The sequence below is a fragment of the Xenopus tropicalis genome, chromosome 3 (assembly GCF_000004195.4).
Source record: "Xenopus tropicalis strain Nigerian chromosome 3, UCB_Xtro_10.0, whole genome shotgun sequence".
NCBI lineage: Eukaryota > Metazoa > Chordata > Amphibia > Anura > Pipidae > Xenopus > Xenopus tropicalis.
The window spans coordinates 27658745-27682441 of NC_030679.2; the positions used below are offsets into that span (position 1 = coordinate 27658745).

Below are 23697 nucleotides of genomic sequence, written 5' to 3' on the forward strand. Positions count from 1 at the left end.
TCTGTGTTTTGACAAGTGTATTCTTATTAGATTTTCTTGTGCAAATATTTTGATCTGTAGGGCACAGCAAAATACCAGCAAGAGAGTTGATCTTATACACCCCTATGGAAAACACTGAAGCTTTGTAAGTTGGCAGACAGATAAAATACACTGCCTCCTTTTATGGCAGCTGTTCAAATCCCTTACAAAGCTCCATTAACCCTGAAAGTCAACAGTCCTATAAAGAAATGGCAATGCAGTCTTTTTAGATTGCATCACCCTTTTATCCCCATTAATATGTAAAGCACAGAAACATTACGTTATGTTAAATTATGACAGGAATCTACCATTTTTTGTAAGTTACAGCTAAAGCATAGTGCAGAGAGTGCCAACAGAGAGAAGATTATCTTGAAAACACAGGAGCAATCTATATTCCCTTACAATTCTACACCTCCACCTGAATGTATATCTGGCTGCTGGCTACCTCTACAGAAAGGGAGAGCCAATAAACAGCCAATGGGGTAGCACAAACTGCCACTAAATTGCTTGCTAATAAAGGCTTTGTTTGCCTATAATTCAATACTTTGCTCCCACTAAATGATTATAAGGAAGACCCTACATGCAAGGCAACCATTGGTAATTTTGGAGGCCCGTACTTCTAAATTACCCCCCCCCCCCCCCCCCCACAGGAAGCCTAATTATTATCCCACTGGTCACCTAGACAGGGGATTGTGCTAGCAAGTCGAATAGGGCCTTTATTAAACAATGCCCATGATTTGCTTAGCCACACTCCATTAGGCTTATGACCCACCCAAACTCTGGCTACTCCCTCCACCCCTTCAAAGCAAACAATTCACATCATTGAGTCTCTTTGGGCTAGGGTTACCATCTTACCGTATACACATGCTGCAAGTCGGATGCATAGGTTAAGAATTTGTGTTACGTCATGCACCAAACTTTCAATATCTGTATTAAAAAAAGTGCCCTTGTTTAAAGGGGTGAGAAACCCTACTTTGGGCACCCCTAAACCATGGGGCTATAGCCATGAATGCACTGACAAGAGAGATTTATTTAGATTAGATTATCTTTAAAAATTGTAATATTATTTTCAGACTGGCCTCACATCTATTGTCATATGAACAACGAGATGGGACTAAAATTTTCAAATGTGACAAACCTAGGGTTGCCTTTGTCCCATCTGTTAATAAACACAAAACAGGGTAGCACTGGACAAGTCAGTTTAAACTGCATCACCTTTGTCCCCGGGTGCACTTGCCCCAGACCTTCAGCTTAAGGGGAATAATAAAAGAAGCTGCTAAAAATGACCTCCTGCACTTGATAAATTAAACGAGAAACGTGTCATGATAGTCCCTCTCTTTATTGCCTATTTATTTATGAACACATCGATTGGCCTGTGTATAAAAGAGAAGCAATGGCTGCTATAGTAAATGTAGATGGGGATTGTCTTTATATTTGTTTGTCCTATCCATTGAACTACTTGAACATTAGCACAATTAATGTCTACTTTTAACCACAGGCCAGTTGCTGTTTGTACTACAGCCAAGATCTACAAAAGAAAGTAACTACTGTATGTGATATGCTTGGCTAGAGTTTTATTTTTCACATAGCAAGACAGCACATTCATATATCTTGCTTTTGCACTGAAGACTGACTATCCCTCCATCTGGCAATTATCTGATCCCTCTGCTTGCACCGCTCAACAGAACGATGTGGATGTGTCTTGAGATTTATTAGAAAGGGCTTTGCAGTGGGTTGTTTATGATATCTGTAGAGGCACAATCAAAATTTATAGCCAGCTGAAATCCTCCAAAAGCAAAAGAGAAATGCATAATTCTACTGGATGTCTGCTTGAAGGACTCCTGCCTGGGTAAGTTTCCTTTCAACAGCTTAAGAGAGGTTTATTACTAGATGGATAGCTTCTCTTTCAGAAAGCTTCCAAGAAAGTTTAAAAAGTTGTAGTAGTCAAAAATATAAATGCATTTTGCCAGTTCAGGTACCTTTTAAGTACTGTATTTATGAAGATGTAAAGATTAAAATCCTCCAAACAGCTCTCTGCCATGGTCTACATGAAAATATTAATTTCCATCCTTTTGATCAGCAAGCTTGTTGTGCTCTACCTCCTGCCCTGTTCTGCTTACTTTCCCAGTATACTAAATGCTGCAAGCAATGTAGTTCCAAGGCTAAAGAAAATGCCTGCACCGTCTAAGATTGCCACCTGGTGTTGGCAAAAATGATCCTTGACATCAATGCTATTACTAGGGAAACTGATAAAAAAAAAAAACACATAGGAAGGTCGGTATTTTTTTTTTTTTTCTAGAAAAGGTGGCAACACTAGCACCAACACTAAAATGTATAACCCCTTGTTCAACATGAGTGCAATGTATTGGGCTTATGCTGAACTTATTTTTGCCTATTGTTCTAATCATGAAAAATCTTAAGTTTGTTTTCAAAAACTGAAGCTACTCCAGATTTCGTCCTAGTGGAGTTGATAACTAGATTACCAGTGTTCAGATAATGCTCCTGCATAATGGACTCCTACAAACTAAACAGCCAAAACAGAGGGTAAAGAAATACTGGTAATCCAGATATCTACCTCACAAGGACCAAACATGGAATAGCTTCAGTTTACCCGTTTAGCTCAAGAATGAACAAAAACACATACTTGACATATGTATAATTAAAGGGCCAGTAACACCAAAAAATCTATATATTTTAAAGAAATTAAACTATAATGTACTGCTGCCCTGCACTGGTAAAAGTTGTTTGTTTGCTTCAGAAACTTTACTAGAGTTTATATAAACCCTGCTGTGTAGCCAATGGGGCAGCCATTCAAAAGAAGAAAAGGCACAGGTTATATAGCAGCTAACAGATAAACCCTGTAGAATACAATGGTGTCTTAGCTGTTATCTGCTATGTGCCTTTTCTCCTTTTTTCCAGCTTGAATGGCTGCCCCCATGGCTACACAGCAGCTTATTTATATAAACTATAGTAGTGTTCCTGAAGCAAACAGCTCAGTTTTACCAGTGCAGGGCAACAGTACATTATAGTTCAATTACTTTTGAACACTTTCATTTTTTGGTGTTACTGTTCCTTTAAAACAAAAAGCATGTTCCCAACAAGTCTCATTCATTTAACGGCTGTTGAACAATGGGGTATACTACCTCTTTAACATTAAATGACTATGGCACACTGGATGGTTTAAACAAAGGTACTTGGTAGAAAGTAAGATATTGTCTAATAGAAAATGCAAAAGGTATGTACTTTATCAACTGGCTGAAGATGGCACAGAGACGTATACATACACTTGCAACCCCTATTCTGAAAAAACCCTCCCTTGATCCCTCCAATCCTACTAACCTCCGACCTATCTCTCTGCTCCCATTCATCTCCAAACTGCTTGAGCGCCTAGTTTACAACCGACTGACGCTATTCCTCTCTGACAACCTCCTGGATCCCCTACAATCTGGTTTTAGACAACAACACTCCACTGAATCTGCTCTAACCCGACTAACAAATGACCTCCTTTCGGCTAAAGCCAAAAAACACTACTCGCTACTAATACTACTGCTGCTTTTGACACTGTGGATCACCCTCTTCTCCTTCAGACTCTCCGCTCTCTTGGCCTTCGTGACACTGCCTTATCCTGGTTTTCATCTTATCTCTCGATAAGATGAATAAGATCGATCCTTCAGTGTCTCTTACAATGGGGAATCATCTTCTCCCTTGCCTCTTTCTGTCGGGGTTCCTCAAGGCGCTGTCCTGGGCCCCTTACTATTTTCTCTCTATACCTCCTCACTTGGAAAACTAATCAATTCTTCTGGCTTTCAGTACCACCTCTATGCTGACAATACTCAGATCTATCTTTCCTCTCCTGATCTCAACCCAGAGCTTCTAACTCGCGTCTCTTCCTGCCTGTCCGCTATCTCCACTTGGATGTCCCAACGTTACCTTAAATTAAACCTCTCTAAGACTGAACTGGTTCTCTTTCCCCATCCAACACCCACATTGTTCCCGAGGTATCTATAATGGTTAACAATTCTACCATCACCCAATCTTCCCAGGCCCAGTGCCTTGGGGTTATCCTTGATTCTGCCCTGTCCTTCACTGCTCATATCCAATCACTTATCAAATCATGTCACTTTCACCTAAGAAATATCTCCAAAATACGATTATTTATCACCCAAGATGCTGCCAAAATTCTTATTCACTCTCTTATAATATCTCACCTGGACTACTGTAACTCCCTATTAATAGGCCTTCCCCTCCAAAGACTGTCCCCTCTCCAGTCCATAATGAATACTGCTGCCAGGCTCATACACCTCTCCAACCGCTCCTCCTCTGCCATGCCACTCTGCCAATCCCTGCACTGGCTTCCCCTACCATCCAGGATAAAATTCAAACTAATGACTCTAACATTTAAAGCAGTTCATAACTCTGCCCCACCCTACATCTCTGAACTCATCTCTAGGTACCATCCAACCCGCTTGTTACGCTCCTCTACTCCTCTCTCATTCCCTCCTCACACGCTCGCATTCAAGACTTTGCAAGGGCTGCCCCCCTTCTCTGAAATTCGCTCCCACAAACTATCAGACTTTCTCCCAATCTCTCTGCCTTCAAGAGATCTCTAAAAACACATTTATTTAGAGAAGCTTACCCTAATCTAGTTTAGCAATACCCTGTGCCACACCTCTCACAACTCTGGTCATGCCCATTCTCACACCTCGTGTCTCAACCCCTTCTTCCTTGTAGATTGTAAGCTCTTCTGGGCAGGGCCCTCCTCCCCTTTTGTATCGGTTATTGATTGCTTTATATGTTACTCTGTATGTCCAATGTATGAAACCCACTTATTGTACAGTGCTGCGGAATATGTTGGCGCTTTATAAATAAATGTTAATAATAATAATAAAATAATAATCCTCCATATTATTACAAATCTTGTTGTGCTTCCAACTTGTGACAGCTTATGAAACTTCAACATCATGGTTAGGTAATACCGTCATACTATGAAATGTAAAGAAACACATCAATGGCAGTTATGTGCATATTTCATAATATTCTTCAGGTTTAAAAATGAATTGAAGTGTTAAGTTATTCGAAACAGAGGTGTGGAAACCAATACAGATTGCTTGTCAGGTTGGATTACCCAATCCAACCATGCAGAGCGGAAGAGCAGAACTATTCCATTTCAGCAGGAGACTGGAAAGCAAAGCTGCCGATGATTGCAAAAGAGGCTTAAACCCCAGTGGGGGGGTCAGTACAGCCAAGTACAATGGAACATGACTGAGACAAATAATGGTATAGGCAGGGCAAAGACAGGGATGGAACAATGCCACACAGATGGGTATAAGCACTCCCAATGCACATTAATATTGGCAGATTTTTCACAAAGGTGATTTATTATACATGATTTTTCAATTACAGTTCCCACCTGCAGAGCTGGCGCTAGAAAGAGAGAGAGAAAAAAAGAAATCATAGTCCATGAGTGTACCGGCAGCATGGAAATGCACTCGCAGGCGTTTCCCAGAGGTGCAAGTTAAACCACATCTGGATAGGCTTGCAGATGTCATATATATTCCACAAGCAAACACAGTATGCACAAAATTCTCATAAGGCACAAACATTCTAGTGCATGAGGGAACTGGTCAGCAAAATAAAACCATCTTTCACGTTCTTGGCAAACAGAATGTTGCAGAAGGCTACCACCATATCAGCTGCTTGTGAGTAGCACAGACACATTGTCCTTATGGAGCTGGCGGAAGGACAGCCAAAAAATGCAAAACCTGCACTTTTGTGCTCAGACATGAACGACTTGATTTTACAAATGAAAACATTGAATGAGGTACTAAATAGTACTGTATATCAAGAATACATCCTCTTTATAAAAAAATGCTTATCCCTGTCAGTAGCGGTATTTCTTACAGTGTGTACAGATATTTCCATTAGTCATATGAATTACAACTGGTATGTTGCTTGCCTCAACAGAGACATTGACAAATACAACACGGAAATCTGTGTATGATAGCTAGGGATACAGTCACATGAATTAAAAAACCCCACATATTCTCACTGTGAAAGCTTTTAGAACCCTGACTTTCTAAAACAATCTGCCTTTGAAGACCTACTACCAACCTACAATCTTACTAAAGGAACTAACTAGGAAGATGGGCTTGCTTTAGCCCCACATGGAACTGATAGACTCTGTTTGCCAACTCCTACATGGGTATTAGAGTCAGAAATTCAAAAATGGGCACCAACTTTGAGGCCATTGGGAGCAACATTAAAAGGGTTGGTGAGCAACATGTTGCCCCCAAGCCACTTGTTGGGGATCCCTGTGGTACACAGTAATATCGGCTCATTAAGCAAAGTCGGCAAGTGGATGTTTTTTCAATTCGGTCATGTAAATTCTGGGCCAAATGTGGCTGTTTAGAATTTGAGCCAATTATCTGACAATGTGGTCCCTACCTAAAGGGATTTTCAAACCTGCCCAATAATTATCTGGCTGATTTTTTGGCATATATCTATCAGGAAGGCAGTTGGGGAGGGCCCATATATGGGCAGACAAGGGGGTGACACTGTCTGAAGGGGCCGACTTGGTCGCTTAAATCTGTCCGTGTACGGCCAGCTTTATAATGACAAATTTGAATCTATATATTAGAATATTTAATTTTTATGTATTTCACTTGAAAAAAAAAAAATGGCACAGACTAATAGTTTGGAAACAGCTGCCATGCCGGATTATCTCCAGCAGTCTCATAGGAAAAAATCAGAAAACATCATGACAGTATTATATTTCCATCAGGGTTGGAAAATGTGTTTAATTCTGTAAAGGATTAACCTAGAAACAATAGTTATTACATCTATTTCTACAGCTATACTGGCCATCTATTGTTAACATTTAGCTTTACCTCTTTGTTTCATTTTAAAAGAACAAAAGAACAAAATCCGTGCTTGAAAAAGGTGTGCCGAGCCTTGTACGAATGTTGCAGCCACTGTGCCATTCAATTTGCTACGAACAGCAGGGAAAATCTTACTGGAAAAGCTATGCCCTTTATTGTAGTATGGTTTATTGTAAATATGCAAAAAGTAAGAGCTGCACAGGGTTGAAGAACCTGCTTTAAAGGAAGAATTATTTGTTACCTTGAGTTAAACAAAAATACCCTATGTCATCTCTGCCCTGGATAAACAATATAAACAGATCATAAACTGGCAGTGCCCTTAGAGAAATAAGTCATCCAGTCTAGTGCATAGGTATGGAGGGTTGTTTGACATTTTGATTGACGCCATCTGCAATTGAATGTGTTTAGGCGAGCTCTCTGCTTGAGCACTCAGCGAGATGGAAAAGCAGCCCCAGGGCACAAGAGGGAGTCCAGGAAAGGAACTTCTCCAGCACTTAAAGCTTTGCCACTGATCTATTCGAAGGAACGGACATGGCATGTATATTCCAGTCACTCTCAATTACCCCCCTCGTTTCAGTGTAACCATGCAAAGCTACAGTTACACCCATCTTTCACATTACATCCAAAGCACAAAAAAAAACGCATATAAGAGGACAAACAAATGTAATATCACTGGTAATATTAGCCAATTACCCTGCAATAAAAAGGGGTCACATAAAATCAGCATTATAATGATGAATAATGGGTTTTGAAAATGTTTTATACAGCTGATAACAAATACAAAGAATTCTCATTGACAAGATGCAGTGTAAACCTATAATTCTAATGTGGCCCATGGTCCCATTTATTCAGTCTATGGATGAGATTTAACAGCTTGCCCTAACAAGTAAAAGCATGGCAGTTCCCACACATATAAATACAAATGTGGGGGCAAATAATAATCTGTGGGCAAACCTATAAACTTAAGGGTTCCTAACAAATGGTCACATCCCTGTAATTAACCTTTCCTTCTCCTTTAAACAGGTGAATTTATATCTGACCTGCAGGAATGGAAAGTTTTCCCCTCTAAGGAAAGCAAAACTTGGCTGAAAAGAACTGGGAATCTGAGTTTATCCAATGTGGTATACAAGGCCTATGCCATGGTGAAAGCTGAGATAAAAAGGCATCTGTTCTGAAGGATCTTTTTATTTATTTTTCAATCTTGTTTCTTTCCAGTCAAGCTGTTGCTGTGGGTCTGTGCATTCTCTAGAGTAATATGGAAGTGCTGAGGTAACGTTTCATGTCCCTGCAATATGCAGAGGTTGAAGTGCTCTATGGACAATGGAAATCACATATAACAAAGAAGAGAGAAAGGTAGCAGCCAAGCCAAGGCAATCTATTCTGTATTAACCTTGAGCAGCCCAGGACACGCTGCTTTCTCCATATTACACTGCAGCTCTTTTAGAATCAACTAATACATTTTTCATATGTTTTTTAACTTTGTGCAAAGTGCATTACCTTGTTTAAGACTTAAACAATTTATATTTTATAGTTTCCTAAATGAAAAGAGGTGAAAAATGCATAAGCTCCAGTGTGTCGGATGGCAATCTCTTGTTAAACAGATACACAAGGTTAGCCAGGGGGTTGTAACTATTCCCTAATGAGTGTTTAGTAGAAATGTGTAGCAATTGTAAGGCTTTTAACAGCATTTGCTTCCTATCACGCCTGAGACTAAAATCTCAACAGTAAAAACACTGAAAACAAAGTCTATCTACCTTTTCTAACAGTTTGTAATTTCTGCCCCTTCTCCTTCAACTATGCAGCTCTTCAAAATGACTGGAGAAATGACTCAAAAAGGTAGCAAAATTACCAGCAGACACTGAGCTTGGTTTCAAGGGGTGCGCTCCAATTCAATCCACTCTACAGCACCAACATTTAATGTGATCAAGTTATTTCTGGTAATAACCATGGGAACACAGACTAATGCTTAAGAGCTATGGTACACAGGGCAACTGCACCTCACTGACATTTCCATTAGGAATCCAGTGACTGAATATGTTCTAAATACAACTTTTCAATAACTACATGTTATGGAGTGAGAATAGAACATGAGCAGAACTCAGATGATTACCAAAATGTGTCTGTACAGTTGGTTGGTTTTATAAATCAGGAATATTTGCAGGGAATTACAGCAGGGATTTAGGGAAAACTTCTACTGGGGGGAAAATAAACATGGCCGATAGGTCTACATTTTTGCACTCTGTATCTTAGGAAATGGGATCCATAGTTATTAAATTCTTTAAAGGAGGCATATGTCAAAAACAGGCATGTGCCAGTGCATTATACACTTTTAAATATAGAAGAAATCTACTAAAAAAAGATGTGTTTTGGGCTGATTTATTTAAAAGTTCTACAAAAACCCTACTAGTCCAGCCCATCCATTTCACTTCCTGCTGGCCCCCTTGCTTGGCTGTGCAGGGCCGTCAGCACTCAGCACCGTAGAATAGAAACCGATCAGCTGCTGGCCTGACCTGATAGGAAACTGAAGCCTGTCTTTGCTTGCGTGACTGCAGGGTTGTGATTGGCTATCCCTTCTCCCACAGTGCTTCCCACAGGGGCCATTAGGACACACCCACCCTATGATCTATGAGGCGCTCCAATAAAGGAGACATTTTTAAAAGATAATTATCAATTTTAGCCCAGAGTTAAACCAGCACCATATATTATTCATTATTGCCAATTAAGTTTAGAGACATTTTCACTTATTCTCTGTGTCTTTTTTTAAAAAAATGGGAGCAATTATACATGAATATTTTCTGCAATTTTTGCTTAAAAAATAAATCAGTGGACACCAAAGCATGCTAGTCTAGCACTACACTCTACAAAATATTTTTTAGGCCAAATAAAGCATTGACAACACCAACATTTCCTGGCTTAATGGGCACCACTAGAGGTAATCACTGGCCTTAAAAACCCTTTCCAGTACCTGATACCATCAATATTTCTTTCTACCTATAAATATCTAGAAACTCGATAAAGTTCCCTGGATCAATATACAGCTTCTGAGTGCTTTTTTTCCAACTGGCATCTTAATTTCTCACATCAAGACTGCTGCATGCAATAAAAACGTTAATTTGGCCCTGACTAGTGAATGGAAGCAGCAGATAAAAGAAAAAAAAAAATGTTTTCCCACACAAAAAATAGGAAAATGATGAAGAAACTTTGAACCTCTTGTCAATGGGGCTGCAGACCCAGGTAATAGCTGGTAATGAAGAGCCTTTGAACACTCAAGCCATCCATATTCAGTGTGCCACCCTGTGCTGATTAACTGTAGAATGACATTCAGAAAGACACACGGGAAACTGCTGTTAAATGTCAAAAGGTAGAGGCTTTTGTCCCTCTTTGTAGCTGGCTGTTCTTTCGAATACACTTTTTTTTTCTCCAGCAATATTAAAAACAGGCACTCCGTATTTAAATAATTGAACTGTCACCATTGGCTTGATGGACTAATTGAAAGGAAATCTGGGGGTAGTCAGATCAGGAGCATGAAAAGGAAAGAAAAATTAGGGGGAAAGGAATGGCAGACAGACGACTGACATTTCATTTCGTTTCCAATTTAAATTAAAGAGAGGGGAAAAGAGAGAATCTGAGTTTATAAAACCCTCTAGAGGAAAGAGGAGGAAAAAACTTTGAAATAAAAGAACTATAAAAGTTAAAAGTGCCAAGTCCATGGAGTTCGGGTAAGGTAAAAAAAAAAAAAAAAAAAAGCCTGAATTTTCTGAAGTTGGCAAAATAAAGGAGCTGAATAGGTTGGAAAAAAATCTAACTGTGAGGCAAATGAAGGGGATAGGCATTTAACATTGTTCCTTTACAGAAAGTAGATAATGTACAGGAGGGAATATATATAATAAAAGAACTGGATTAACGCAAAAGTCAAAAGCCACATACCTATGGAACATATACATGCAGGATGCCAGATACTAACTGGAAAGCTTAATGCAAGACAAGCCTGGCATAATAAGGCTCTTCACATGCTCTGATCTAATGATATATTCTTTTTCATACTCCTTCCAGGCTTGCTGTGTTCCCTTGACACTGCCTATCCATTTTTTGTTCCTATTCATGTGAATCTGATATCCATTCTACAGCTTATGGTACCCCTTATATTTTGCTGGATATTATTTTACAGCCAGGACAAATAGATTAGCTTTCATTTGTTGTAAATGACTAAAAAAAAAAAAAAAAAAAAGGCACTTCAGCCAGAAAAAAACAGCGGGTTGTGTTCAGTCTCATTTCTATTTCTGTTCAGGGCATTCAGTGAATGTATGAGCTTTTATAGCCTGCAAATAAACTACAACATGAACACATTTGTTTGTTTGTTGCTTTCTACTTCTATTCCCCAGTCTTGCAAAATGAATTACACTGAAGGTATCAGCCCCTTAAACCTGGAAACAATGTTACCCTGTACAAATATAGGATTAGTTATCCAGAAAGCTGTGAATAACGTTAAGGCCATCTCTCATAGACTCTATTTTAAGCAAAACATTTTTTTTTCATTGATTTCTTTTTAATCTGTTATAATAACAGATCCTTGTACTTGATTCCCAACTAAGATATAATTAATCCATATTGGCAAAAACGATCCTATTCGGTTTAATTAGTGTTTAGATGATGTTTTACTAGACTGGAGTATGGAGATCCAAATTACAGAATGACCCCTTAGCTCCCAAGCATTCTGGAATAATAAGTCCCATACCTGTAATGAATTCAAATGTTGTGTTTTCAAAGAGAAGTGTATTTCCTGGTACTTACATCATAGAATGTTCCATACATGAGTGACTGTTAAGCCATAATAACAGAAGAATTCTTTATATAAATAGCTGCTGCAGTTTGCTACTAAGAAGAGCCAATTACATATTTCTTGGAGCAGATTTTCTTCAAACACTACTGCTGTTACAGATATATAAACTACAGCATGGGCAAGCCCACCAATCCAAACACGGCTTTTGGTTTAGAAGCATTTTTTTTTTATCTTCACATGCACTTTTTGTTTCTATTTAATAAAGGATAAAAACTTACACTACTTAAAGGAAATGGAAACTCTCCCTGACAACAGGCTTTGGCACAAGGGTCAAATCTTCTAAGAAGAAACACAGCAGGCAAAATGCCCATTACTGCTGTGTGCCATAAGCTTAGGCTGATGCCACACCAGGCGTAGGGCTGATTTTTTCGGCAAGCGGAAAAACGCTTGCCGAAAATTCAGCCCTACGCCTGCTACTTGTGCCTGCACCCGAATGAATGGGATACGCTCGGGTGAAGGCACAAGTAGCCGATATACGCATGAAAACGCGAGAGAATGCAAAGTCTCGCGTTTTCATGCGTATATCGGCTACTTGTGCCTTCACCCGAGCGTATCCCATTCATTCGGGTGCAGGCACAAGTAGCAGGCGTAGGGCTGAATTTTCGGCAAGCGTTTTTCCGCTTGCCGAAAAAATCAGCCCTACGCCTGGTGTGGCATCAGCCTTAATTAGCAGAGCATGTGAGATAAGAAATCCTATACAGAGAAAGGAAACACAGTAACTGTGTGACTCTACAAAATCTGGGAATATTTAGCTTCAAGAAACAAACTAGACATAGAAAAGCATCTTAATATACAAATATGTATACAAAAATATTTAAAACAGGGAAATGTAGGAATAACAACATACATTTAAGGCCACAGCTAGTAAGGAAAGGGGTAGAAGAGTACCCCTCAGCCCTTTGCTTTTACCCATCATGAGATGGTTCCAGTGTGATACCTTGGTAATGGGTAACCTTTTTATAGTCCATCAATTAGGAATAAACCAGTTGATATTAATTTGCACCAGATGTCGGTAACAACCCAAGAAATCAATGCAGGATTGCTTTCTAAATACTGACAGATTTCAGCAGGTTTGTTGGCTTTCCATTTCTTTTTCCGCCTCCTTTTCCTCTTGTGTTCAATACATATTTCCTGTGCCATTCCACTTTACTACATATAACTTGATTTATGGACTAATTTGTTTTAATTTCTTTGTATGGGTGGATTACTTTGGTTGTTACAGACATCTGGTGTAAATTTTATGTCAATAGCCCCATTAGATATATATTTACTGAGAAAAACGTTGACGCGTTAAATACTTATTTTTCCTGCTGTTTGTGCTAGTTGGAAAAACTAGGAACCAATCATCAATAAGGGATGTGTCCAACTGAATTAACCATTGTTTAACACAGTAAAACATGGCAAACTAGTCAAGCTTTCAGCATGCAATAATGTAAACACTCTCAGGGATGCAATCCATCTCCCCGATTGTACAGTACTGAAGAACATACTGGCACCTTATAAAAAAAAAACTGTAACAATACTTAATAAATATAAGAATATATATTCCCCATGGGCCTCTGTGTACTTGAATTGCCAGAGTTTATTTGGAATACTCAGTCCAGACCTGAATGCTGCCCCTTTTCTTTTGTCTAGCCAGCCTGTGCTGATCAAGGTGTGCTGTAAGGCCGTTGCCATCTTAAAACATTTTTAACATTGTGATTTAACATTGTGATTGTATAGTATATAGTTAGCTAAGGTTAGAAACAACACTCTCATCATAAGGTAAATCCTGGAACGGAGCAGGCCAATTACCAAAGTAACTACCTATACGCACATAGTGCATTACTGTTCTCAGAATCTTCTGGCCAGTGGCTGGCAAGGCAGTGAGATCTCTTTACTGCAAAGATAGGAGACCACTGCTGTAAAGTTCCTAGATTCCTAAGAAAATCCAAGGAGCTGCTGAATAAAGTTTCAGTGACTTTGTCATGTAAGGGGAAAGTCACCCACCTGACCCTCTCTATAAAAGGTACCTAGGATTTGATAATGTGGTATAAATGGCTTATGGAAGCAAGCCAGAGTACTGACATCTTCACGAGGTCGAATACATAGTTAAATATACATAAAATGTTACACTTGGCAGAAAATACATTAGGGTATACATTCCACATAATGCAGTAAAAGGGCTGATTTGTAAAAGAAAAATTCTACTTACAAGCAAGGTTTAACCTTATTTTTTCCTTGAAAGACCATAAAGTATAAAAGCAAAACAGCTCATTTCTAGTGTTCTTTTCAGCTATTCATTTGTATAACCAGCCGTACATCCCAAAGCCTTGACAATCATCTCTTTATAGACACTGCACAGATAACAGACAATTCATCAGTCATCTGTCCCTGCCCCAGTGGCAGTGCCGGATTTGCTGTTGGGGTGCCCCGAGGCCGCCCCCATTCGCATAGTTGTGGGTAATTCCTCAACTGCTTTGTGGTTGTATAAATGTAACAATAAAAAAGGTCAAAATGACCTTTCATTGGAACAAAGGATAGAAGCTTAAATGGAGTGGGCAGACACTACTAGGTAAAAGAAGTATCTCATAATAACTTTGATATCTACTCCACATAAGTAGATTTTAGACATAAGTTAACTAACTTAATAATACAGGTGGGAAAAACTCACACAGGTAGTGCATCTTATAAAACATTAAGCAGTATTTATTATACAAATATGGGATTCCTTATCCGGAAACCCATTATCCATAAAGTTCCAAATTATGGGAAGACCGTCTCCCATAGATTTCATTATAAGCAAATAATTCTAATTTTTAAAAATTAGATTTCCTTTTTCTCTGTAATAATAAAATAGTACCTTGTACATAAGCCCAACTAAGATATAATTAATCCTTACCAGAAGCAAAACAATCCTATTGGGTTTATTTAATTTTAAATAATCTTTTAGTAGACTTAAGGTATGGAGATCCAAATTATGGAAAATCCCTTATCCGGAAGACCCCAGGTCCCAAGCACTCTGGATAATGGGTCCCATACCTGTACTCGTCTAATAGAAATGAAGCTAGAAATTTTTTTTTATCTTTAGCGGTCATTGGCATCTATTTAATCAGGCTTATTGGCATGCAAGGCGGGCACATGAGATGTACCCTACCACCCGGCACAGTTCCTACTCAGAATGAACCAAATTCACAAGATGGAGCTTTTATTTAATTGCAATAATCAGCTGAAATCTCATTATATTTGTAGATTTACATGCCACAAACAGAGAAAAGCCTTGTCAACGCGAATCTTTGTTAATGACACACTCCTCTAAAATAAGTAGGTTATGCTTTATATTGCTGAGCTATAGAAGCATTTGGACCACTACAGGCTCCTAGGAGAACACATTGGCAAAGGGAAAACTACTACTTAGAACTACTGTCCCAGAAAAACAGATTGTTTCCTTCAGTCTGCTGAGCTTAAGCACTTAGATTAGACATGGATTCAGCTGCCTGCCCTGAATTTGGGCACCATCTAGCCCCTAGAGCAAAGACAAAATCCAAGTCATAGGAGGCCTGGAAATGCTGGGTATTACTGGATTAGATGAAGTGCCTTGAGGTCACATGAACCATCACAATCACATTACCGTCGAGCTCCCCTACTCCCTACGCACATTACTGACGTACATTCAATCTAATTATCCCCTTCGTAACAGCAATCAAACTTTACTACTTAATACTAAATCAGCATCTACGTTGGGTTATAAAGTTTAACGATACTGTACTCAAAAAAAGAAACTTTGCGAAAACGTGCAATTGCTTTTAAAAAGGGAAACGAAAACTCAGAGGATTCATCTTAGTGCATCAAAAATGCCTACGGAACACATCACCCAGTTATCCCCCCGAGGATGATGCCCTTGATGACATGCAGTGCTGCAAACATAAAATCAAACAACACTTTGTTTCAAAAACAGCCTTTTAAACACTGCTACATAGCTTTCTCAGTTGCCCGAAACAACCGATTTCTCACCTGCAGCCTTTAGACATAGTTTACGTCCAAAAATGCCCTGTTCTTGGCTCCATGGTTCTTTAGTTTCCATAAAAATTAAATTTTAAAATTAAAATGATTCTCGTGTCCGGGTTTCACTTTAATACCCATCTATCTAATCCTATTAAGACCTCTCCAGCCTGCAATGGTATAAATATAAACACAGGACAGCCGAATACTTTTGCTAACATATTTTGCCCATCTGCTTGAAAAAGCAAAAGTTCTCAAAGCTTGCTGTGATCTTTGCCTTGTTTCCATGTACAGCTTAAAGAAACAAATATACTGTGCTATTAAAAGGATTCTGTCATGATTTTATGGTGTACGTTTTATTTCTAAACTGCCATCTCTACCATCTAAAATTTTATTCTTGAGCCAAAAACTGTATTTTTTTAGTTGTTATATTGGTGTGTTGGTGCCATCTCAGTGCATTGTGCCTGAGTCTGAGTTTCAGAAGTACAACAGAACTGCTTTCAGGTAACCTATTGTTTCTCCTACTCCCATGTAACTGGAGGAGTCCCAAGCCAGACTTGGATTTCTTAGTGCTGTTCTGATATCTACTGGGAGCTGCTGTCTTGCTACCTTCCCATTGTGTTCTGCTGATCGGCTGCTGGGATGGGGGTGATACCAAGTGCTATTGAAGTTTATCAGAGCACAGGTCACATGGCTGTGGCACCCTGGGAAATGAAGAATATGGCTAGCCACATGTGAAATTTTAAAATTAAATAAAATCTGTTTTTGCTTTTAAAAAATGATTTCAATGCAGGATTCTCCTGGAGAAGCTTTATTAACTGATTTGCTTTTTTTTTTTTTTTTTTAAAAAAAAAACAAAAAAACATGTTTTCCCATGACAGTATTCCTTGAAATGTATTTTCCTACCAGCCAAGAAAGAAAATCATGGATGCTGATAGTTCCAAGCAGCAAAATAATTATGAGGTTACGAGATGGTGGGGGGGCATATTTAAGCATATTTTCTCATCTCATGGCAATCTGGACAATTCTTATCCAATCTATCCATCATCGTGCTTGTAAAAAAACAAGCACTATTGTCCATTATCTCAAGAACTAGCTCATATTTTGGCAGCTTACATGGGATGTTAACTCATAAATTCAGTTTTTCCAAGTGAAAAAAATTAGTTTGGAGCAATCTATATATTTATGGAAAATATAAAATTTGGGCACATCTCACCTACCAAAACCACGCCATTTATGCTGCGCATATACCCTCTGTTCGCCAGCCCCATCATTTTCCAAAAAGAAAATAGCAGCTTTCACCTAGTGGCCTTTTTCCCTCGTACACATCTTCAAAGACATTTACACCTGCAAACAGCACACGTGCACTGTAAAATTCGTGCAATCAAGAATGCAGGCTTAAACAGGCAGAACTTATTTTGAAAAAAAAGTTCAGTGGCTTTTCACTGATTATATTTTTTGTGGGTGGTTTGCATGTCCTTTAAAGTTATATGTAACTGCTGTAAAAAGTAATGTTTGTTTGACCCACCACTGGTGGTCCTGACTTTAGAAAACAATATAACAGAAACCAGATCAATTAACATCCACATCGAGCAGAAAGGTACCCATCCCCGGTATCCTTGCTGGTTCAGGCTCCAGTGAATATCATAAACAAAAGAAACAGCAGAAATGTATGAAAATGGATGAAAACTTGAAGCAATTAAAATATGACTTTCTTATGTGAATTCTACGTGGGGGTGGGAGCTGCTAGCTTTGTCAACAGACCAATCTCGCCACCAGTCCAGGACTCACAAGTGGTTAATAATTTTTCCTGCTAGGAATGCTTCCCATAACCGAGTGCAACTCTTGAAAATGTCCTCTCAGAACATCCATAACTTAAGTGCTTGGCCTTGCATCATCTGCAATTTAGCAACAGCTTTTTCAAATCAGCACCTTGAGAAGAATGAAACCACATTCATAATGAAAAGCACATAGAGATCATTGTCTTGCAAATTATACTCTCAAGGTGAAACACTTGGAAGGCCTTGGGTGTAACTAGCAAACTAGCTCCACGTTGTTGTTATAGGAACCAGTGCACAAGAACATGATACAATAACCAGAGCATTGTATGAAAAATAGACAGCACAGGAAAGTTCAATAGTATGTATCGAAATAACAAAACAGGTGTATGGCAGTTACTTGGTATCTCCGTGCTGCCACTAATCAATCAATCCAAAGCCAGCTCCCACCACTGCTCCCCCAGCTGGTCACTGCTTTTCTCATGTCCCCTGCATTGGTGAGTAACTTACTGACCTCCAAGTTGCGCCGCCGCATACAGCTGCGCCCTATGCAGCCGCCTACTCTGCCAAACCCTAGTTCTAGCCCTGGTGAGAGTGCTTACGTGTAAGAGCTCTTTAGGTGGCCATACAAGCTAAGTAACTTCTCCCGATATCCCCACCTACGAGTGGGCGATACCGGGCTAATTCGGTTGTTTGGCCTGGGGCCAAACGATCGAATCAGGACGACGGGTGTGGACGTCAGTCGGTTCGGGGACCGCATCAACAAGCCGATGCGGTCCCCGATCCGACTGATTTTTAAACCTGCCCAATCGATATCAGGCCGATTATATGGGCGATTTTCAGGCCGATTATATGGGCGATTTTCAGGCCGATTTCGGGCAGGCCCATCTTTAGTGCCCATACATGGAATCGACCCGTGTATGACAGTCTTAACTCAAAGGCAAATTTGACCAATGTGCCTGTATGCCGATTGTGTGGGGACAGTGTACAATTTAAATGCATGACCAAATTACACTGAAGCACAATTATGTAGGGTGTATGATTCTTTTACATGACTTCTTTTATCCATTAGCGGGTAATTTTTGTTGCCACTTCCCCTCCAACTTCCCCAGTACCCCAAATTGGGGTCAGGACAGCTTTGGGCAGGGGTCCCCAACCTTTTTAACCCCTAAACCACATTCAAATGTAAAAAGAGTTAGGGAGCAACACAAGCAGGGGTGCATGGGGTGCTACATATGGACTGTTATTGGCTATCTGGTAGTCCCTTTATGAACTGGCAGCCTACAGGAGTTTCTGTTCTGCGGTACACCTGGTTTTTATGCCAACACAAGAATATAATTATACAGTCTTTTTTTTTTAAGTTCTTATACAAGTCCCTGGGGAAAATAATAAAAAGGTGTTGTTGGAAAAATGTCTGCTTGCATAGAGGGATATATGCATTAAGTTGGTCTACCTCACACAATAAGAGTACGAATGCATCTTTCCCCTTTCAGAAACAGCATGCATGGTTTATCATGCTACAATTTTCAGACACATATTTATGTGCAGAGATTAATCCATTTCCTCTGAAGTGACTACTAACAAGCAAGCGCGCGCATAAGCTAAATTGGACAGAACAACTGTAATCATTGCTACATCTCCTAGTATTGGTCTTCCACAGGTTAATTCTGCATTCATGGCCAAGGATCTAATTTTAATACTTTGATAGGAATTAGGGGCAGCTGGTTCCAGCTGGCGCTTCCACACAACATCATCAGGAGATAATTACAGAATGGAGGACGGCACGCACCTTTCACTGCAAGACAGGTCTGAATAAACCGTTAATGAAAAGAGAGAAGGAGGGGAAAAAAAGAGAGAGAAATAATTCCTCCAATGCAGGACCATTAGTGGCACATTCATATTATGCAAATGCGTGAATCACTTCCTTCAAACTGCCTCAAAAATCTGAGCCTGTCAGGCTTTTTATTGAAACAAATTAAAGTGCAGCCCATCGCTATCAGATCAGCTAAAGAGGGGGAAATTATAATGTCCATAAATATGCTAATTCCACCAAGGCAGAGGGGAGGAGGAGGGAAAAGCTTGGAGTGTTTTGAAGCTACCCTTATTAGTTTCACTCATCAGGGGGTTAGATGAACATCTAAATAAAGCAGAAAGGAGCAAAAAAACAAAATGCTCATTTATTAGAGAAAAGCACCAACTGTTATCTCATTTCTCAGAGTGACTAGGGCCCACAGCCTTTAAATAAATACATATACATAAATATTTATTGGTCAAGCTGGCCTGCGTGTGTCTGTGTGTCTCTCTGGAATGTGCATCTTACATTTAAAATCTAAAGGCTCCCAAATCAACAGTTTGAGTCAAACACCTCATTTAGATGCAGCTCAACAAGGAGACATTATGGCTCCATCTCTCTCTGTCAAGAGCATACTTACTAAAACCCCTTCCTGAGGTCAAACAGTGTTCAGCTTTTTATTAAGCCTTATCATTAAATTGCACCCAGCACTGTATGCTAATTAAATAGTTCATGGGTCCAGAAAAACTAATTTTGCTAATTATATAGCGTGTAACCATTTCTTAGGCTAATTCTATACAGGTTGTTTTCTTTGCCCAAATACAGTGTGGATTTCAGCGAAAGAATGCATACCTTTAGCGTTTCTGCTCCAAAATCTGTTTTTGTGCGTGCCAAAAGGCAGATCCTGTACCTGTCAGTGAGAAGGGGTGGAAGGCAACTGTGTGCCATCAGCCTAAAAAATATATTTACTTTCCTACAAACTGCAGATCTTTGTATGGAATTTGAAAATACTATGGAATAGCCAAACATTACATTGTAGGGGGGAAAACGGGAACAACGACTCCTTGTGCCAAAAATATAAAGCACTCAAATGTTATGGGTCACACTGTACAATAGAGCAAACACTATCCAATGGAAATAAAAAATAAAATACAGTGACATATCCCCCACCAAGTTTCAATGACCAGAGTCCAAAGTCAGTCTCTCAAAGGAGGAAAATAAGGAGATGGAATAGGGGGTGTCAAATGTTAAGCACCCCCCCAGTGATCGTAATTGCTTATCTGATACTCCGGGCCACTGCTCCTGTAAAACTGCACCGGCCCAAAGCCAGAGTGGAAATGACTCTGAAAGAGTACATGAAGCTTTAAAGCCACAGCTTCTGGTTCAGCTCTAAAAATTGGGCCGGAAGGCAACAATGCCTTTTGCAGTAAGGTTCCCCTTGTGGCCCACAAGAGATAAACAAAAGCAATTTCAAGTAAGGTGGCAGAAAGCCTAGAATTCCACTGGCACACCCTACCAGAACAATAATAAAGACACAAAACTGAACTATGTGGGCTTCAAATTGACTTGGACCTTTCAGACCATTGGAGGAGCACTGCATCAATGAGCCGTTGTGCTCCTCGCCCCAACGGTATTTTTAAACCTGTACGATCGGCATCACCCTATTGACAGGATGCAGGCTGCTGGGGTGAGGAGCCAATGTGCTTCTCGCCTCAACAGGATTTTCAATACCAGACTGACTTCTGCCCAATTTTCAGCCAGATATTGTTCAGACAGGCCCGTCTAAGGGTCCCATACATGGGCCAATAAGATGCCAACTGTCTACGGCTTTTATCAGGCCACTACTAGTTATCTAGGTACATTAAAAGAAACTACACTGGCTGCACCCTGTGTATAAATAAGTCAATTTACCCAATTTAATAAGAGAAGTATAAAATAATAACCTAATTGTGGCATCTCAGATCACTATAACAATGAATTTTACAAGATGTAGGCTGTTATCAGTATGGGAGTAAAGAATGTATTTCTGTTTGTGTGATGTAAAGCTGAGAGGACTTCTTTTTTCTATCAGTTCCCCAATCAACTCACACTACTGGCTCTGCTTCCCTGAGCACTGCAAAACACTTTAGTACTCAAGGACAGGGGAAATTTACTGTAAAATAAACTTGCCTAAGAAGTTCAAATCGCACAGGTGCCTACAGGGCAAACTTTTAACTGCAAAGTACTTTAACTCCGCCATTCTATAGAAATTCTTCTTGCAAGGCCAATGAGCCCACTCTGTCTTGTCATGTCAGGTATCTAAGAATTTCTCTCCTTTGAGACTGCTGTCAGTATCTTTCCAATGATTTGCTAGACTGGAGAGGGAAAGGAAAAGGTTGAACTCACCTTTAGAAGCTGCGGACGCGACGGGAAATATTCATACATGTCAAAAGAAAAGAAAGAAAAGGGGGAAGAGAATGTTAAAATTCATGAACAGACTATTTTTCATTTCTGAAATGATACAGAAACAATATTGTTATACAGTCAGACAGAAATCTTAGCAGTACACACTGCCACCTGGAGATCCAATGCATAGTTAAAGAAGCCATTTATGTTCATGGGGAAAATATCCTGCCATGAAGTGCTTTCTCTGCATAGTAAAAGAACATTTTAAAACAGCTGAATCGAACTTCAATGCAGTTTTCAGGTATTGTGTCCCTGGGATTCATATAAACTACAGCAATTATCAGTGGGAAGCAGATGTAAATTGCATGACATATAAAACTCAATAGCTGACCAGTTGCTGGAACTATTAAAATTGTTCAATCCTGCTTATCTTAGCAGAGTTTTCTTTTATTTATTGTTAAAAAAAGGGGTATAGCTTATTGTGTGCACAGAATTTTGCCTATATATATACATGGGACCTGTTATCCAGAATGTTCAGGACCTGGGGTTTTCCACATATAGTATCTTTCTGTAATTTGGATCATCATACCTCTAGTCTGCTAACAAAATAATAATAACACTAATAATAACACTAAATTAACCCAATTGGATTGTTTTGCCACTAATAAGGAATAATTAAATTAGTTATATTAGTTGGGATATAGTACAAGGTACTGTTTTATTATTACTGAGAAAAAGGAAATGCTTTTTAAAAAATGTAATTATTTTATTAAAATGGAGTCTATGGGAGATGGGCTTCCCGTAATTTGGAGCTTTCTGGATAACAGGTTTCTAGATGACAGATCCCATTCCTGTATATGCATTTAGAGTGAAGAATAGTGGCTGCCATACTGTTTGTAGTAAAATCATTCACTAGAAAACCAAATTATCAGGCACCACATCTTTTTGAAGTGATTTTATAAGGTAAGACAGGGATTCCTAACCTATGGGTTGGGTAATCTATTGTTTTAGTTTTGAAATAACTATGTTAACTATTTCTTGCACTTAGTACAAGCAGGAACTTTAATTTTCCAACCTTATTTGTTCTTCAGATCAAATTATACTTCCCTGCTCTGTGTAATGAAATTCCCCCTAGCTGTTAATCTGAAACAGAGGGGAAGGAGACAGCTCGCCTATACACTCCTGTCACATAAAGGGCAATGACACACCGAGCTACTTTCACCAGACACTTGTCACAGCTACAAAATTGACAATAACGTTAATTTTCTCTACATGTGTTTTAGCAAAGACAATTCACAGTATTGTCTATGGAAGGGTATTTTCTGGTGGTTTGTAGCCATGCCAAGTATCTGGCTACAAGTAGCATTGTGTGTCATAGCCCTAAGCAACAGAACTAAACAGAGAAACACCAGGAGACGCTTCCTGCACCAGTAAATTAAGGTTCCACCATTCTGCCCAGGCCTGTCCACACATAACCGTAAAGGATGCTCCTGTAACATATTCCTGATATTAGCACTGTAAAACTACTACATAACTAAATAAAATGTAAATGAAATCATATATTCTATAAATTGTGTCCTGTAGAGCACTCTAAGCGAATTTACTTTATTTTACAGTATATGTGTGGTATATGACCCCTTTAGGGTAAAGATCCATGGAGCAGTTGAGTCGCCTGCGACAAATCTGACAACATTTTTGAACATGTCAGATTAATATCTGGCCTATTTTTGGCTAGATATCTGGTGGGTAGGCCAGTCAGAGTGCCCAATACACAGATAGATAAGGAGCTGAATCGGCATCTAAAATCTAACAGTGTAGGGCCAACTAAAGACACTGCTTATGTGCTGCCCATCATTATAAGACAAAAGTGTGCTTCAGAGCTCATGCATATGGCTGCATGTTTTTCTATGCACTTATTTCTAAATATCCCTTAACCATGTAATTCTGCAGCATTGATGCTAGGGACCACGGGTATTCCGGATAAGGGGACTTTCCTTAATTTGAAACTCCATACCTTAAAGAATA

At 39.3% G+C, this 23697-nt stretch overlaps 1 protein-coding gene across 4 annotated transcripts in view; it reads right to left on the bottom strand.

Moving 5' to 3' along the window:
* diaph1 (diaphanous related formin 1) overlaps positions 1 to 23697 on the bottom strand; it is a 140411-nt gene that overhangs the window by 54095 nt on the left and 62619 nt on the right. For all 4 annotated transcript variants that reach the window (XM_012959694.3, XM_031898781.1, XM_031898780.1 and 1 more), the window contains one exon: positions 21673 to 21681. In XM_012959694.3, coding sequence (XP_012815148.2) covers positions 21673 to 21681 — 9 coding nt within the window. The remainder of the gene's footprint in view (positions 1 to 21672; positions 21682 to 23697) is intronic.